This window comes from Epinephelus moara, chromosome 11 (genome assembly GCF_006386435.1).
Source record: "Epinephelus moara isolate mb chromosome 11, YSFRI_EMoa_1.0, whole genome shotgun sequence".
Taxonomy (NCBI): Eukaryota; Metazoa; Chordata; class Actinopteri; order Perciformes; family Serranidae; genus Epinephelus; species Epinephelus moara.
The window spans coordinates 10,116,258-10,136,135 of NC_065516.1; the positions used below are offsets into that span (position 1 = coordinate 10,116,258).

Here is a 19,878-nt window from a genome sequence, read left to right on the forward strand (position 1 = left end):
CGGAGCTGTGGCTTTAAGACATGTCATCAAGCTAATTATGTTTTTATGAAGGAAGTGGAGCAAATTTCCGGGTAAATAAGCAAATCCATCGTCATCAAGTCATCAAATCTGCTAAGAACCGTCAAAGTCATTATCCCAGAGGCAAGCTGGTGCTCAATCAAAATTACACATGCTGTATATTCATTAGGACAGACTGTGAAATATGGGCTGTTAAAACTCGAGTCATTGTCGCCTTGGAAACTGATATTACTCACTTCCCCTCAAGGTCATGGCAGTGACATGCTAATTCTTTTTTCAATGTGTGTGTGTGTGTGTGTGTGTGTGTTTTCTTGTGTGGCTTTTGTGCATAAATGTCAAGGAGCTGGAGGATGAGGTAGGCTGAAAGGATATAAGGTGGAAGGAGAAGCGAGTTGAAGGAAGATGGGGGCTTTACAGTACAAGGACATGTTTGGTTGATCACACTTGATGCAGGAAAAAGCAGCTTTTCTGCACATCCTGTCCGCGCCCACGTGTTTGCCTCCTTTCCTATCACCTCACCCTAACTCAGCATCTGATCCAGGCCTACGCCCCCTCTGACTCCCCTCTAGGGGCTATTTTCATCATGAGAGAAAAGAACAAAACTCACATTCAACGCCAGTGTTAAAAAAAATAATGGTTGATCTGGTGCAGTAGGGATGGAGATAAACCCAGCGCCCTGGAGTTTTTGTCCCAACTTGCGAGTTCAAATCTGTTTGTGACCTTGAGCGAGATTTGGCAGAACTTTCTGTTCTGAGTATTGGATAGCTGTTACGGCTCCTCGGAGATGCATTCTATTATCATCGCCGGGATGTTGTCTGTCTGTTAAAACCTGGAAGAAAAGTAATAAATACTAAAGTGAGATACCTTCAGAATTCACTGTAATAATGCATCGCATGAGGGGAGGTCATGCAGAGAAAAAAAAAACATGTTCTAACTTCTCTACAGTCTCAAGCAGCCTCTGTTGGCCCTTCACGGAGGTTTTCAATAAATGGTAAATTGTTGCAGAGCTCCATACTTGACCCGTTTCTGTGTCTACTGTGTCCCCTTGCTGTCAATGCCTTTAAACATATATTCATCCACGCTATTTATTTTCCCATAATAATGACTCTGAGGGAAATATCCAACAATATGAGTTGCCGGATGACATTTTCCTTATATAAAGCTACCTTTACTCTGTGATGATTAGTACAACACCCGAGTTGGAGACTTTTCACTTCAGAAAGCCTTCAGAGATTTGTCCGGTCATTGCCAGACACTGCAGTCATGCAGCAAAATGAGAGCAGTCTCTGCTGCTCTCCCGAGACTCAGCACACAGCAGAAGCCGTGCTAAATAAGAGCCGGGGTTAGATTAACGGTTTGCTTTTTGGCATTTAAGCCCACTGGCAATTTTTAGGAGTCAAAGAGAGGGGAAGATCTATTAAATGCAATAATAACCTTGGCAGGAGGCGACGAGGAAGCACACTTTCTATCTGTTTACAGCGCTTGAGTGTAGTTTCACACTTGAGATGGAGTTTGTGTTGCGAGTTTTCTCACTTATTCTGTCCGCAGTTGCACTTTTAAGGAATCTTTCTGTCTCTGTTTTGCAGCACATTTTATAGATTTGTGGTTGATTGCTCGCTTGCTTGCTTGATTGGGTTTTTATTAAAATGAGCCTAATCAAAAAAGTAATATCCAGTAGAAAAGCAGCATAAAGCAGGCAGCTTTATGGCTGACCAATCAAGCATTCTGTAGCAATACAGGATTCTGTTTCAATAAAAATAAATAGAGCATTTGTTATTGGGGCTGAAATGCTGACACGAGTCGGATTTGGATATAATCACTGTACCATTGCTCCATCTAGTGGGCTGAGAGATATATCACTGATGACATACTAAGAGGCAGTCAACAGTTATGGAGATGAGTTTTTGAGATGAGATGAGGGGGAAACTCTAGTATCGCGAAGCCTGGGAGTTTAAAGACTTTTTTTTTTTTACAGATTTCATTGATCTGGAAGATTTGAAGTCGTTCAAACTTTTTAGAGGCCAAAGAATCCAGGACCCCAATGACAGAAAAGATCAGTATTTTTGCCGGCTGAGCATCAATGTTAGTAGTTCAGTCGGTGCAAAGCAGCAAATCCCATGCTCTGTGTCATTTTTACCTCAGTGGGAAGATTGCTTTTTCCATCAAGGTCAGAGACGGGTTACTAACTGAGCTGTGGCTGCGTCTTCAATCCCCTTGAGACAACTCTACAGATCCCCCCTCCCGCATTCTCCTAAACCACCCACCTACACACAAACCTTCGCACCTCTGCGCCCATGCACTGGCACTCACACAAACAAGTGCACACTAAGCCCCCCCACTGCAGAGCAAAGCCTATTCCCACATCAAATCCATAAAGTTTACCTTACTTGGGCTTTTGCACAAAAAAGAACATTTCCCCGCTGTGCCCCTGCAGTGAGGAAACATTGTAACAAACAACGCTGGATTCAAGTTAGTCCCTCTCAGGGGGGCTTTCAGACTATAATTAATATGGGCTGCACATCTTATGGCTAAAACCCATAACAGAACCTGAGGGGGGGAAAAAAAGCTTGTAAAGAAAATATTCTCTCTATAGAGCCATATTCCATAATGTGAGGCGTGCTTTATTTGTAAGCAGCGCATGGGATGCATTTACTGTGTGTTTTTATTTAATTCTCCTTTACATCGTCAATCAAAGGCGCCATAAAAACAGCAATTTATGCGTCAACATGTTCCAGACACATCAAAGGTTTTCTAGCAGACGCATCTGAACCAGAGCGACTTACAGTGGGCGAGCAGTAAGGCGGTTTAGCATCTGCTCAAGGACACTCGGACTGGACACTCGGGCATGACAGCCTCTTTAACCACTTGGCCATCCTACTGCACCAGTGATAAACCTTTATGCTTCGGCTCATCATCATCCTTCATCATGGTAGTACTTTGAATATCCACATGATGTCAGTGCTGTGAAAAAAACCTGCTATATTGTATTTTATGTATTCATACAACAGTGTGCACTTTGTTTCAACACTTGTCTTTTGTGTTTTCTTCTCCAGATAGTCCAGTCCTGACCAGTCGGGTGGCCGTCACTGTCCATGTGTTGGACATCAACGAGTTCCCACCTGATCTAGCCAGCCCTTATGAGACCTTTGTGTGTGAAAATGCCAAAGTGGGACAGGTACTTTCACATTTACTCCCCTCCCTGCCGCTTTCTTCGCAGACATCATGCACTTGTGGCATTTAACGCAGCAAATTTCTCAGTGTTAAGACGTGTTGATTATTCAGCGAGTTGGCAACTGTTGATTGGAGTGTTGTTTGTCCGCTCATAAAGCTGAGGCTCCAAGGTGGTTGTTGAAAACTCTCCAAGAGTGTTAAATTGAATCTGAAAGGTGTGGATTTATATAAAAGCTGGCAAGGAGTCAATGTTTACACTAAGGCAGAAATAAACACTGATGTCAAGGTGGGTGGAGATAAAACTTAGTGGCATTTTTCTGCTTTTTTAGCACCATATTGCTGAAGTAAAATACACACATTTAGCTCTCACTTTGATACCTAACAGAAGGTTGATTTCCAGTGTTTTACTCAAGGTCACTTGAATAAAACCTTTTATTTCAAGGGAGTTTGCCGAGAACCCTTCAGCACACAGTGTGAATCTAAATCTTGAACTGATTGTGTCGTAGAGTTCGATTCAGCAGGAGAAGCAATCATAAAGCACAGCGGTGCTTTGCATATCAGCAACCCGGAGTACATTTCAGATGATGTATTTGAGATGCAGCGGAGAATTTGCCTGTGCGCATTGTAAACCACCTGTGCCTGTAAATTAGCCCATTAACCAGCATCTATATGCAGTTAGCGTTCGGAGGGAACAGCTTCTTTGGCAGTCTATCAAATTGCTGTAGACTCCTCATCACATTGAGGATGTTTTGCTGGTCCTCAGGCCTGTTGCAATCAAAACAACGGCTGTGCCCTGCATTTGAAGGCATCACTGTCTTTCTAACATGAATTTGGCTGTGATTTTTGTCATGTTTGCAGCCTTCAAGATGAGTCAGAGCATTTAGAAATGGGCTTTGAGGCCAATTTGATGCTGGATTCTGAAAAAATCAGATCCCAAATGCAAAAATAACTATTAAGTATTTTTCTTAACAGCCCTGAAAAACCTTTTCCTTTAATCAGCTGCTGAAAGATTGTGCAATATTACTGCACAATTTGCTGCCACAGTCACCTTAAGAAAAGTACAGGCAGACAAAAAGACATGTCAAACGAGTCAAAAACAAGCCTGATATTCAGATCAGCTACAATCATCATGCAATATGAGCCCTGTATTCAAAAGGCATCACCTCCTCTCCTCCTTTTTATTCCCTTACTTTATACTCTTTCGCCTTCCTCTCTCCTCCCTTGCCCTCCAGTGCAGAATGTACACTTTCTTCCAGTGTTTCCACAGCATGATTCCACCAGGTGTTGCACACAGCTGGCTGATGATAAAGAATTGCAGATCCTCTCTTGTAAAAATCCATCACGTCTCCCTAGATGATTATCTGCGCTCACATTACTGAAAAACATACAGGAAGCTTGTTTTGGAGTGTCTCACGCTGTGCCACAACCCCGCTGGAAAATAATCTGTAACCAGGACACAGCCAATCAGGAGAGACAACTGGCTATTTTCATGTAAATATGTTGGGAGAGCAGGACGGAGAGTGGCCTGAGACCTTAAACTGAGATTTGCAAATACAAACGGCTGTGGCAAAGTAACACAGTAGAATGTTTCCTGGTTTTATTATTTATTGCGCTCAGAGTCCCGGCTGGTCAGCTGGTCAAGTGTGAAATGAGAAAAAGCAACCACAAAGGAAACATAAAACAAGAATATTTACTACTGTGGAGTTCTACGTATTAGATATACTTAGGACAGCCGGGGCTATTATGTGTTCCCCGCTCTTTAATGCATTTCCTTTTACAGGCTTTTTATAATGCCACATTGAAATGCTAACCCACCAAATCAGTTTGTTATGCCGGAATAATTACATTTACATTTACAGCATTTAGCTGGCACTCTTATCTGGCTTAATTTACAATGCAGCAGAGTGCAAAAGCAGAATACCCTTAAAGGCATTAAACATATACAATAGCACCCAGTAATAAGCAGTTACAGCAACCACAGTTCCACTTATGATCGAGAAGAGGTGGGAAGCACTTCTAAGTCCAAGAAAAGGAGCATTACTTACACCATAGATTATAATTAACTGTGCAATTAGGAAATAAAACAAATCTTATGGCTTTTTAAGGCTAATACTAAATACTGATGATGGAATTTAATTTGCCCTTAAGGGATTAATAAAGTATGCCTTCTCCTGCTTAAGCACTGGAGCTGATGAGTGTCATATACTTCACATTTTTTCATATGCATAGCATGTTAAGAGTCATGAGACAAAAACATTACCAAACAGTTCTGACAGTTAACAAACCAAGGCTGTATTGTGTTGTGTAAGTGTTTCAGAAAGACTTTCTGTAGCTGCAGGAAAGAACTTCTGTTATATCAGCGATGAAGTATGTGACAGGCCAGTATCACATGAATGTCATTTTTTGGTTTATTTGTTGATTAATCGGTGGTTGGGTCAACAGATAATTAATGATTGACATGTTTGATAAAGCGTTTGTTCATTTGTTAAAGGGGCAGTCCACCCCAAAATTAAAAATATGCACGTTTTGCTGCTGGAGTTTTCGAGATATGGTTCGTAGAGATGTCTGCCTTCTCTCAAATTTAATGGAACTAAATGGCACCTGGTATGTGGTGCTTTAAGTGACAAAAAAAAAGAATAAATTTGAACATTTGAAAATCTCAACAGCAATGCCTTTTTCCTAAAAATCATGACCTGGGCTCTCATTTATAAAACAATGCGTAGGATCCATACTGAAAATCTACATACGAACAAACCCAAAAATGGCGTGCGCCAGAAAATATTTGACAATTTCTACAATCAGGCATTCCCCTTGCCAATTTCCTATCCTCAAAATGTTCGTAAGCATGGATCAAAGTTGCTCCCATAAAGTCTGTTTTTATACATCACAACTTTTGCATGGGAAGTGACGACCAGGTGTGAATGAGTGTGAAGTCGTCTGGGAAGGGATCCCAAGACGACTTCACACCCATTTACATCTGGTCCCATCTAACCCTAATGACACACATGATGGCCAGGCGGGTCAACAACTCATATGTGACCTTAAGGACTCTAAATTTCAGAGCTCACATGTGACCTGAACGACTCTGTAAGGAATCACACCCACAGGGTTTAAAGCCTGCAACTCCGCACCAGTCCGTTAGAACTGAAGAAGCCTATTGGATGAGAGGTGAAACGTCTTCAAGAAACTCAAGCAAGTCTAGTTGCCTATTATATAGCGCTTAATATTACCATGACCTGGATGACTGAGAATCTTCATGGGCATATTTTCTTTCTGCTACGCCAACCGTATCAAGGTGCAGAAGGAAGTGTGCATCTACTGCTAGCTCACCTAGCACCACTGAGCTAGCTAATATTACACCTCAGCTGAGGAGGACACCAGTGGTTTATACCAGGTGCTGTCCAGCCCGTTCTCACTCCCAACTCTTCAAATACCGCTGCGTTGTCAGTGGACCTCGGCATCAAACACTGACACACAGAGGCCCCCTTCGATGTGCACTGGGCAGTGGCAGTTTGTGATGTCATAAGCAACTATTGTAGTCTAAAGAGCAACAAAGTCCGTATGGGGCAGGTGGGTTGGACTTTCACCGAGGAGCCTGCTGTTCATTTCCCGAGTGATACAAAAAGTCAGTGGAGTTATTCTAATAACAAGGTAGTGTGCTAGTAACTGTAGCATGCAACGCTAGTGTAGTCACATGACGAATGACATAAGTAACTTATTTTAAGCCAAACCATGATATTTTTTGCTAAACCTAACCACATGCTTAAGTCGCCTAAACCTAAGGAAGTAAACCTAAAAACAAAGTGCTTTACCTACTTTGTTTGTTCATATTAAAAATGACATGTAATAAGCATAAACTGTACATTTCCTGTGAAAGGGCAAGTGTATTTCGAGACAGACACAATGCATGTAATGAGCTTAGATTGACACGCTGTCTCTGAACGTCCAAAACTGTTGCAGGATGGTACCTAGTGCATCACACGTCGACGTGTAGGTCCACTGACAAAGCGGCAGTATTTGTCGCGCTGGGATGAGAATGTTTTGCACTGCCACGAGTACAAGCCTCTCATCCATGAGTAGATGCATGCTTCCCTCTGCACAGTGATAAGATTGGCAGGTGGAATTTGCTGGAAAGAAAATAGTTGCCTGCTCACAACAAGGTCTGTGGATTATCTTCAATAAGTGGGTCATGATTTCTGGAAAGAGACATTGCTGTTGACTTTTTCAGATGTATTTTTTGGGCTCTTTGAGCACCACAAGCCGAGTGCTGTCTAGTTCCATTATATTGGAGAGGAGGCAGGCATCTCTGCAGCCGACTTCTCCAACACTGGGCAACTCACACCAAAACAATCTAGACTGGTAAATAACATTACAGGTCAGGAGAAAAATATGTATTTTTGATTTTGTGGTGAACTGCCCCTTTAATTAAAAACACCCTGTCTTTCACCTGATATATGAAATTAAATACATTTTGGTTTTTGGACAGTAAATACTGTAGTATAGTTAGACAGACAATGAGGGGAGAGAGAAAGTGTGACCTGCAGCAAAGGTCCCTGGCTGAAATCAAATCAGGAACGATGCAGCTTTGTGGTTTGCTACTTAACTGCTCTTCCAGTTGGACACTCTGCAAAACATGCAATTTGAAGACATCACTTTGAGGTAAATTTTCATGGACATTAGCCATTAATTCTGACATAACTGATTTACTGGAAAAAAATAGATGAATAGATTAAATGCGAGTGAAAGTGATTGCTAGTTGCAGCTTTAGATTTATTCATCACCAAGCTAATTTTGTTGCTGGAAATCAATAGTGTGAAGTGTACAGCTGCTGTGGGGAATATACAGTGCACTCATCGCACCTGGTGTCAGGTTTATTCCTGTGGAGGGTAATTCTATTCGAATACTGAGAGGGGAAAGAGAGGGAGAGCAACATAGTCGAGGTGATGTAACAGGGCAGGGAGACCAATCGGTGGCTCCTGCATGTGGGGGGATCCGAGGCCGAGGCATCAGGTCTGCAGCAGGTCAAGCCCAGCGAGTGGGGGAAGAGCAGGCTGGTAGCGCAGCTGGGCCGACAGGACAGCCGCTTTCAGACAAAGCTGTGAGACGTTTGGGGAAAAGAAGAAAGTAAAAGGCGTCAGCAGTCTGGTACAGAGGTGGCTGAATCAGCAGTCTGTGTCTAGAGGGATGGAAAAGTTAGTCGTTGTTTGGCTGGATGTTTTAAAAGTAAACACTTTTACACATTTCACATATAAGTCATCCACTTTGTTGAAGTGCTGTTGCTGGTATGAGTAAGTGTTGCATTGATCAGAGTGTTCTTTTTTATTGTGGGTTATTTTGAGAGTTGGCCCTGTGCTCTGAGAAGATGTCCTATAATATAAGTACAATATAAACAACTGCTTCCTATTCATGACCCTCGAACAAGCTCCAGCAGTTTTGAATTAACTTAATCCATCACACTACGTGTTGAGGTGATGTAGAATTTTTAACAAGTTATCAATCAAGTGCTCAGTGACTGTATCCAAAACTACAGAGAGAACAACTCACTGCCTTGTTTCAGCGCTGACAGGTCTGACACGCAGTCAGTTCAGGACTAGTTGACACTTGTGTTCTACGTTGAATAATTTCACATTTTCTGCCAGAGCAATTTTGACCTGTAGGAGTTTTATTTTCCATTAAGAGGAAACATTTGACATGGAAACAAATACTTAAAACAAAACCTTTCAGCTGTGCAAATCCACAGAGAGTTTTCTGTCAGGATTCAGATGCATGAGTTACCAGTCTACAACCAGTCAGTTTCTTATGCAGATATTTTTCACAGAAAAACTTGGGGCAGCACACAAAAACCAAAAGCCCTAACTGCATTTGAGGCAAAGGATTGTGTTGTTGACGTTGTAGACGTTGTGATAGACTAGTTCAATAACTTTAGTTTCCTATGCTTCAGTTAATATTGATAATAATCTGATGTGCATGGACAGATACAGTTCACATTTGGAGTGCCACAACAGTCCCTTTTAAATGAATTATGTACTGTATATACATGTGTTAGGTAATTCAATGTTCTTCAAATAGGTTGCTTGTCCTTTTCATTAAAAAAAACAACAAATATACGGCTTTAATTTAAGGTAGTACATTGATTGTAAGGAACTCAAGTCTTTTTAAATCTAGGGAAGACCCGTGGGTTCCCATAGAGCCCATTTTCATTCAAATATCCTGAGGTGAGAGTTTAAGAAACCCCTTTGAAAATTACCGTGACAGTTGTTCCAACAGTGTTTTTTATCAAGACAGGTTTGGTACCAATGGATGCCTTGGGTTGTCTAGTTTCACAAGATACCCCTTCTTTTGCATTAGCTGAAAAGATGAGCACGCCACAGCGTCTTAAGGACAGGAATGTCAGCCACCAATTATTTTCAGCAGGGTGGGCCAGTGAAGGGTGCCCCCTTGCCGCCATGGGGGCATCACTGGAACCAATGTGCCCCATGCAAATTTGCAAATTCTAGGATACTGAAGGAATGTCCCACCCTAGTCTCCCTATGACTGGCTAGTGCCTGTTGCCTTTGTTGGTTGGATTGGTTAAGATATAGAACATAGAATATAGAATATGTCTTTATTGTCCACCATGGGTGGAAATTTGTCGTCTGCTCACCAAACACAAAAGGCAACATTGTAAAAAACCGACAGTCAGTAAGACAAGCATATAAAGTCATTACAAAACACTTAAACACATTATATCAGCTCACTGTCTGTCTGTGGTTTAAAACTCGTCAGTCACTTTGTTGAGCTAAGGATACTGATGGCACTTGCGATGAAGGACTTCTTAAATACATGGATAAAAATGTCAGGGTATTCCAATCATAGCCAGAGTAAGGCTATCCTAGAATTTGCAATTTTGCTTACCCCATACAGGAAAGGTAAAACTTATAAGTGAGAGAAGAATGTCCTCCTTTTTTAATTCCAGAACATGGTTTTTATTCTTATTTTTAACAGGTGATTCAGACATTCAGCGCAAAAGACCAGGATCTACCGACTGCTGGACAACAGTTCTCCTTCAAATCGCCAAAGGAAGACATGAAAAACAAGAATTTCACTATCCGGGACTTTGGAAGTAAGTGCTCTGGTATTTTGACAACACCTCTGTTTAGTGCCATGGAGAATCAGTGAAGTGTGAAACAGCTGATTCATTTTTGACTATTATAGCCTGAGGAGATTTCACCACGTCACACTAATTATAGCAATTTATGTGGCTTCATCTTTGTAACCAAGGAAACCACATCACTCTCAGCACCAAAAAACGTGTTCTTTACACTCCACAAATTGCGATTTAATAATATGAATGAGAAAGAAATGGTGCCTGAAATCAATTACACTTACTTAGAACAAAAGCGGGTGGTAAATTGATTACCTTTCATGAAATTAAACAACACAAACAGCTTTAAAGTACTTGTCAATGGTACTGAAAGTGGCCCCAGTAGTGATAAAAATATCAGCTCATCAACAGTTGAATTTTTGGGCAAATAAGCTCCCAGATTGATTGATGAGATCTTAATACATCTCTACATGCAAGAAGTTAGTTTGGAATTAGGACAGCCTCATTTGTGATTTGAAAAATTTGTTGCTCAAAGCTTATAAGAGTGGCACGTCTCAATGCAATATATAACTTAAACACATGCAGTCAGACGTTGTCTTATGATAAGGCCATATATGACACTCTGCAGTGTGCACTGGCCAAGTCCTTTGAAGTCTAACCAGAAAGACGGGTAATGAAAAGTGGGACATGGCAGGATGAGGCCAGGGAAACGAATGCATTCACCATCCTTGACAAGCCCAGGTCCGAACCTCTGATCCAGTTTATACCTTTTGGACACACTGCCTTGCAGTTTCCTGACTGCCAGAGGCCTCTGCGAGCACACTCTCCAGATACAGAGTGAGATCTGATAGGCAGGGACAGGAAACGCAAACACCACGGGCACCGTGGACAGGTTCGGCAAGAGAGGGAGAGAGAGAGCACAAACAAAATCGCAGTTGTGCACAACATGCAAGGTGTGCTAAAATGCCTGACCTCCTGTCAAGAAGAAGTGCCAGGCTTCGTCAGTGGAACAAACCTGGCTTGACAGGGGTCAGACAGTCTAGCTGTAGCAGACAGAACCGGGCAGGTCCAACCTGACACGTTCCCTCTCCCTCGTATACATTGTCGACCTCTATTCCACTCGCCATCCTCACACCTCGGGCTGTCTTCCCAAGTTGTTCCTTTTGTGTGTTTTTATTTTTTTATCTATTATCTCTCATTGCTAATCTGCTGTTTCTCTGGAGTGATGCTGCCTGCACACAGAGATAACAAAATAACAACAGATCCCAATAGTTCTCATGGCGCAGGTAGACAGGAAACGCTTTGCGGTGTTTCAGGGAATGATGTACTGGGTGTGGTTAAGCTCTATCAGCTTTTAAAGAAAGCGGTGCAAAATGGTGAGCGCTTTGATAAGACAACTCTTTGATACATTGCAGTTTCTCATCACATTCAGAGAGGCACATGTGGAGGGGATCTGATATCAAGCATAAAGAGTTATCAGACATTGAAAAGTTTTATCTCTCTCATACCTGGACCTGAAGACTTGTAATGTAGCTCTGAGGGTTGTCTGATTGATGTGAGGTTATACTGGGTGGAATATTTTCTTTTGCTCTGGTCGGAACACCGTCTAACCTGTACAGATCAAGGAAGAAGCACTTGCTGCACTACTCCAGGCCTCTCCATACAAATTTGGAAGATTTGTTTAATCTAAGATCACCAACCCTTTCAAAAAAAAAAAAAAAAAAAAAAAATCAGGGTTTTGAAGATTTCTGTTTGATATCTTTCCCCCTTTCTTCTAGACAACACAGCTGGAATTGTGACGAAGCGGAGTGGCTTCAGACGACGTTTGCAGGAGATCTACTTACTTCCAGTGGTGATTGACGATAATGGCTACCCACCTAAGAGCAGCACCGGCACCCTGACCATCCGTGTATGTGGCTGCGAGTCAGATGGGTCCCTGCTAACTTGCAGCGCAGAGGCCATATTTCTCCCCGTGGGTCTCAGCACAGGAGCTCTGATTGCCATCCTTCTATGTATCATCATCCTGCTAGGTGAGACCTGTTGTCTTCTAGCTTGTAAACACTCTTTGTTTGGGCACAGTGTCATTGATAATCATAAAGGAAAAAAGGAGCTGTACTATCTTTTGTCTTAGTGCAACAGCCCTGATCTTTAACACTTAAAATCAGCACAAGGTAACCTCACACTTTGGGAGCAGCCAACTGGGTAGGAAAGCTTAAATATATATTTTATTTTCCAAATTTTACCATTTACCTCAATAAGCTTTGTGCTCCTGTGACCTTAATGTGTTCTCATTTGTTGTTGGTATTGGTGCAGAATACTACAATTGTTTTAACCTTTGCCAGTGATTTGGTCTCTCTTCCAAGTTTGGGAGAAAATTTATAAGCAATAACTCCCTGATAAAGTTTTCATACTACTCCTTTTTCCAAACCAACAACTCTGTGATGTCTCAGCAAACAGAATTTATGATTTCAATTGACAGGTCTGATGTGTTTCTACCTTTAAGATATTCCCAGGTGCAGTTGTTAGATACTGACTGGCTTGTGAAGTCAAAGTAAAGGAATACTTCACCCCCAAAATAACCTTATGTGTATCAATTAATCACCCTTTGTTACATTGTATTCCTGAAGAAAACGCTTTTCCTCGTATTTCATTATTCATCCACCATGAACGAGGAATCCAAAAATGGAGAATATTCTTGCTAAAATTAAATCATAGGGGTCCGCCTTTAACAATAACAAAACTATATCAAAACGTCAATTTACAAACTCTAAAACAATTCGTTGAGTATAATCCAAGTTTTTCCAGTCGTATGCTCAGTACTTGCCAAACAGACCTTAACAAACCAAGAGTGAAACTTATCTATGCTCTCTTTAGAGCCAGACTCCATTGACAAAAACAGTCATTTTATCTTGCTGGTCACCGGAGCTGCTGGTCTACTGCTATTTCAGCCAGTTAGTTAGTTTGTGTTATTGTGTGACATTCTGTGTTTATGAGGGTTCAGTTAAGTCACACAATAACACAAACAAACTACCAAACAAGGCAGTGGTAGACCATCAGCTGCCATGATCAACAAGGTAAAATTACTGTTTTCATCAATGGAGTCTGGCTTTGAAGCAAGCGTGGATAAGTTTCACTTTTAGGTTAGTTCCCTGTCGGAATGCGAACCACTGAGCATATGTCTGGATAAATGAGAGTTGGATTATACTTCACAAGTTGTGTGAGAGTTTGTAAATGTATGTTTTTATATGGTTTTGCTTTGTTTCTTCAATTCATCACAAATTTTCTCCATTTTTGGATTCTTCGTTCACTGTAGATGCATGTGAAAGAAACACATTTTTCTGTAAGAATTCAGCATAACACAGGGTGATGAACTGATATACAGATGGTCATTTGTGGGGTTAAGTAATCTTTAAAGCTTACTGTAAGACACTGAGCCAAATGGGCATATCTGTTTAAATTTCTTTGCCCTTCTTGACGACACCTGAATCCAAACATGCCGGGCTGACCGTCAGACTTGGTCTGGCATCTCTACAGGAGTGTCTGCAGTTAATTATAGAACGCATATGAATTTGGTCATTCAATGAGACGTTCAAGATTGGAGGGAGGGACGCTTGGCTCTATAAACTAAATCCAATCTCGCTGCCCTGTGGCTGCTTCCCAGGCTACAGCTTTTACATTTCCCACAAGGTCATGGTTGTAAAACTCCTCCTTAATTCTCTGCTATTAATGTCCAAACTCATCTACATAGCAGGGAGGAAGTAAATGTAGGTTTATGGGATCATTTTCTGAATTATGAATATGGGATGGTCGGTTGTTAAAGAAGTTCCTATTTTACAGTGGAAGTCAAGGGTAGTCACGACCTTTGAATTGAAGTGTATTTACTTTTCTCTATCCCTCTCTAATATATGACCCAGCAAAGAATCAGCTGTTACTTTCCAGCTATGCCTCATCATATCTTTTTCATTATCTTCATGAATGTATTCATGTGAAATATCAGCTAGAATTTCATTGTTTTATATGTGCGGGTACATAAAAGCGCACAGTCAATTGTAGTGGTGTGCTGTAGAGCTGTGTCGGTGTGTTCACTTCATCCAAGAGGAATGTCTTCAAAGCTCCAAGTTGACTCGCCCCCAAGGCTGAGGCTGACGCCAAACTGTCATGCTGTCCCTGAGAAGGAAAGTGGCAGAGAGAATCAGAACTCACACTGAGAACATTTCCATAGAGCCATTTAGTTCCTGTGCAGGATTTGTCAGGATGACCCAGTTGTCCTGTGAGGAAAAATGATGAGGTAAATTAAACAGACCAGCACAGAGACTTTCATCTGCATTGCTGTTTCTCTCAAACTGATGTGGATTGGCTGCATCTGGTGACAAGCTGTATTCAACCAGTGTGTCCTACAATAACAGACTGTTGTTGAAGTCTGCCTAGGTGCCACTGGGGGGAGCTGGCACACTGTACACAGGTAGATAAAATCGCTTGGGAGTGAAGGGAAGCAGAGAGGAAGTGAGATACAGCGAGGATGAAAGGAAGAGACCTATTTAAGTCTTTTTTTTTCCCCAGTCTGAATGTATTTATTTGACTCTTTCACGTGAATGATTCCAGTTTCATCCTGGTCATTGCTCTTCTACCTAGATGCAACTGTATATTAAAAACCCTGAGGAAAAACACATATTTTACTGCATCTTTCACTGCGGAGACAGAGAGAGGGACACAGAGGGAGACAGATTGCACTGACAGGAGAAGGGGAGTGAAGGAAATGTATTGTAACATTATGTGTTGAAAATCACACAGTGGCACTACAGTGTCTAAAATGTGCACAGCCTCATGCAACCTCTTAAGGCTTGCGTGCTTAAACAGTACACTGTGTGCTCTGGATATATTCTCAGCGGTACAATTTTAGCCAACAGTGCTTACAGTTCTTGTGCTATCTATTGTAAGTATGTAATGCTGCCAGTAAACATTATTTGCTCTGAGCCACAAAGCAATATAATTCCCAGAAGGCACTGATTTCAGGCCAAGCTGGGCCAAATTTGGATATAAACTGTGTTTTAGATGTCCAGGGTTGCTTATAACCATAGTTTCAATGGGATTTCATTTACATGTAAACCAGACATCTAAAGAGTCCACAGCTACGGTAGTGTCTCTGTGAGACTGTGCTCGGGCACAGTGGTGCTTAGCGTCAACATCCACATGCTAACATGCTTACAATGATAATGTTCACTGTCTTAGCGTGTAAGCATGCTAATGTTAGCTAATTGGCAATTAACACAAAGTGCAGCTGAGGCTGATGGGAACGTCATTAGATTTCCAGATATAGAAGCAATACATTTGAAATTAGAATTATGACCTGCTGGTGGTGCTATCTGAATGTCACCGGGTACAAACATATTAACTCAATTAAAAAGGCATTAGCAGTGGCTTTCAGGACTACTGCACCAACTAGTGTGAGAATGTAGTTTAGAATGCTTGTATAAGCTATTACATGGCTGTGTTTCCTGTTCTTTGGCGACATGTATTTGAGCTGACTATGTCATCAGGAGGTGATGGTGAATGACATGGCATTTAGGCAACATTAAGGGTTGTTCATTAGCTCGACATCCAGGCGTGCCACCAATGTTTGTGTTTTTTAGCAACACATCACTGCATTTCCAGTGGTGTTTGTGACCCCACACATGAACATATTTTAGCAACAAACTGAGGCATTTCCAGCATCTTTTGTGCCACCAAACGTGGGGGTTTAAATCCAAAATATAAGCTTCTCTTAATCATAACTTAGTACTTTTTGTGCCTTAACATAACCACACTGTAACCCAAGCATTACTAAAACAGTTATGCCAATGGCTGTTTAAAAAGATTGGGTGGCAAAGTGTGGCAGTGGTTTGCACTCTCCTCACGGCAAGAAGGTACCAGGTTCAAACCTGCTGACCAGCCCTTCTGAGCAGAGTTTGCATGTTCTTCCCGCCTTAGCGTGGGTTTTCTCCAAGTTTTTCTGTTTCCTCCCACAGTCCAAAGACATGCAGGTTTAGCTTAACTGGTGACCTTAAATTGCCTGTAGGTGTGAATGTGAGTGTTAAAGTTTGTTCATCTCTATGTGTCAGCCCTCTGATGGTCTGGCAACCTTTCCAAGGTGTACCCCACCTCTCGCCCAAGGTCAGCTGGGATAAGCTCCAGTCCCCCAAGCGACTGCAATTAGGATAAGCAGTTGCTGAAAATAAATACAGGAATGAATGTTTAATAAGATGATAACTGCACTCTAAACATACTAGTTGGTGAAGCAGGAGCCCTCTAAGCTATATCTATAATGCTGTGAACCACTACTTTAACATTTGAAGTGGGTGGAAATGTCAGAGGATTACCACATTCATTAGGATTCATCCTCAGGGGACTTTGACTGTCTGTATAAATTTACATGCCAATCCATCTTTATGTTTTTGAGATATTTCAGTCCAAACCAAAAGAGGTGGACAGATAGAGAGACAGACTGGCATTTCCAACCCTTGAGCAAAAAACAAATGTCTTTTAACATCTAAGAAACATCAACCACATTTAGCCCAGTTTTAACCTAAAAACCTTAAATTGTACCTTGACTATAATTTCTGTTTTCCTGACAGGATGTTTGTTAAAGGCTCAGTAATGTGGGTGTCGACAGTGGATTAACATGTTATTCTCTCCATTGTTCCCCCAGTTATCGTGGTCCTCTATGTGGGCTTGAGGCGGCAGAAGAAAAAGGAAACCCTCATGTCATCCAAAGAAGATATCCGGGATAATGTGATCCACTATGATGATGAAGGAGGGGGGGAGGAGGACACGCACGCATTTGACATGGGGACGCTTCGCAATCCAAAGGTTGTCAAAGAGAACCTGTTCCGCAGGGACGTCAAACCTGAGATGAAGAGAGGTCCCAGGCCGGCTGTCTCTCAGGACAGCGCCGACATCCGTGATTTCATCAACCAGCGTCTGAAAGAGCACGATGCAGACAACTCAGCACCACCCTACGACTCTCTGGCCACGTACGCTTACGAGGGCGACGGCTCTGTGGCTGAGTCGCTCAGCTCCATCGAGTCCCTCGCCGTAGACCTCGAGGAGGACTATGATTACCTCAATGACTGGGGGCCCCGCTTTAAGACACTGGCAGGGATATTTGGGGAACAATCAGAAACTCAGTCGGACACAACCACCACGGAGAACACACATTGATGTTATTCACAGACTCGGAAAGCAAATATGTAACAATGTTCTTTTGGTTGGCGACACACAATGTTTTACCATTGTTTTCCTCCCATGTTATCTGTTTTCATCTTTTTCCAGGTCACTGTTTTCTATTTTATGTGGTACTTTACCATGCTCAGTCCCAAAATTGTAAAAAGAAAAAAGAGGGAACATATGGTAACATGATTAGATGAGCCAAGCAGTCATTCAATTATCTCTTGATTGAGTGTTCTTGTCTTACATTTTGTTTCCTCTTGGGGAATACGCATACACACGGAAATGTTGTCATTTCCTAGAACATCCTTAAAAGTGCCTCAATATAATTGTTCTCTCACTTGCTATTTCATGCCACATATCCAGTGTTGTTCCTTAGAACCCCATAGGTTAGCTTGATTCAGTCAGCTTACTGTGCTCTGACTGGCTGAAGCATCTACCAAGACCAGTGTCAACTCTGTGGGGACAATGAAGTGGCCCGAGTTTGGCCAAAGATGTTTTGAATGTTATTTATTGTTCTATTTATTTATTGGCTGATTGAGTTTGATTAGATTTTTGTGTATTTATCTATTTATCTCTCAGTCATCAATCGGTATTTTTTATTTTTGGAGACACTCGAGGAATTTTGTAATTAAGGCCCACATGAAAATGTATGTTTCTGTTAGGTGGGTACTGTGAATAGACTTGTACTAGAGTTGTAAAAAAAAAAATAATTAGGGCTAAATACTGCAGTTCAGTCATGTAATAAACACAGTTTTCTTAAATAAACCACACTTGGACAAAGTCCCTTTCTGCCATCACTTATTTGGCTCACATTATGTATGATCTATTAATATTTTAAGTTCATCCACTACTGGATTAAAATAATACTGTACTGGAGGCGGTCCGCGAGTAGTATAAATGGGCCATAGCACTCAAGAGCTGGTCAGCATATGAAGTAGAATTATCTACATGTAAAACAATATTTCTTGACAGAGGGACAATGCAACAACGTGTCTTCTTGAACTTTTGGGCTTAGGGCAACATCAACTTAAATAAAAATCAATTTGAAGAGACCCATTCCTTGTATTCATGCAATTTTTTAGCAATTCTAGCGGTAGGGCAAAAACTGGCAATCTTAAAACTGTTGGTCCACTGTGATGTATCTCAACAAATATAGATTGCCATGACATTTTGTACAGTCATTTGGGTCCCAAGGGAATAAAGTCAACCAACTCTGGTAGTGTATATTCATGCAACTGTTCATATGATATCCTATGAAAATGCACACACAACAGTTCATACAATATCCTGCACATTAGCACCCCATGAATGACATATATGTACTTAACCTGAAGTTACATACTTACTGTAAAGTAATAGTTAGGAGTGTCAGGTTTAGGAAACAAAACATGGTGGCAACATACCCTAAATTGACTCAAAAGTCCCATTTCCACCAAGCAGTACAGAACAGTTCATTTCGGGTTAGGGTCTAGGTACTATGTCTGAAGGGCTAGTTTTGGTTTCAAAGGTATCATACTGAAAGTGTTTGGTGTTTTAAACCATGTTAACTTTGGTGGAAACAGGGCTGGGGTTCACTCAGTCTCCTGGGAAAAGTGTGTTTTGTAACCCATCCACAACTCCAACTTGCCTATCTATACCAACAGCTCATTGGTCATGTGATCACAACCTTCCAAAATACGTAGGTTATACGCACAAAAACTGGCTCATGATAACGTAGAATATGTATGAATTTTGGTGCAATGCTTCTCTTAGGAGAACATCTGAAGAAGGCACAAGAACAGCCTGACATTGGTAATCCTGATTTTTCCTCTGGTGCAACCAGCATGTTGATACTTTTGTGTGAACTGAAAAGAAAATTTGGTACCAATATTCATGGTGCCCAAAGGATGAATCCAAATAACTTCAGTGTTTCCCTGACTCTGTGAAAATCTGTAGAAACTGAAAACAATGACTCGCACAAATGTTCCTTTCAATCCCTACCTTTCATATTCTCCACCTCCATCAAATGACATAATTTTCGAATTCCACATGTGAACCTAGGGCTGGGCGATATGGCCTAAAAAAAAAAAATCTGATTTTTTCACAACAAATCCGATTCATGATTTAAATCGATTTCGATAAAGTGCCGTTCTTTGACGCAGACGAAGTCCCGTTGTTTATGTGTTGTTGCCACAACGAGCTAACACAAGAAAAAAGAGCTAATGGTCTTCGGAGGTCCCTTTACTACGGTTCGGGGGTCTGCCAGCTTGGCGTTGGTAACACTTATTTATCTTATTTACACAACGGCATGTCATTTATGTCCCTACACGGTGCGCGTCTAAAATCCTCCTCTGCTCTCTGTGTCGCGCACGGCGGAGTTCGGCCCTGATGCGCACACACTCACAGACACAGGTGAGCAC

General features: G+C 41.6%; 1 protein-coding gene across 1 annotated transcript in view; it reads left to right on the top strand.

The window, feature by feature from the left end:
• The window catches only part of LOC126397483 (cadherin-12-like), a 145,364-nt gene extending 126,853 nt beyond the window's left edge, over positions 1-18,511 (top strand). The window contains exons 9-12 of the mRNA XM_050056321.1: positions 3,072-3,193; positions 10,174-10,291; positions 12,052-12,303; positions 16,959-18,511. Coding sequence (XP_049912278.1) covers positions 3,072-3,193; positions 10,174-10,291; positions 12,052-12,303; positions 16,959-17,470 — 1,004 coding nt within the window. The 3' untranslated portion in view covers positions 17,471-18,511. The remainder of the gene's footprint in view (positions 1-3,071; positions 3,194-10,173; positions 10,292-12,051; positions 12,304-16,958) is intronic.
• Positions 18,512-19,878: the final 1,367 nt, after the last annotated feature.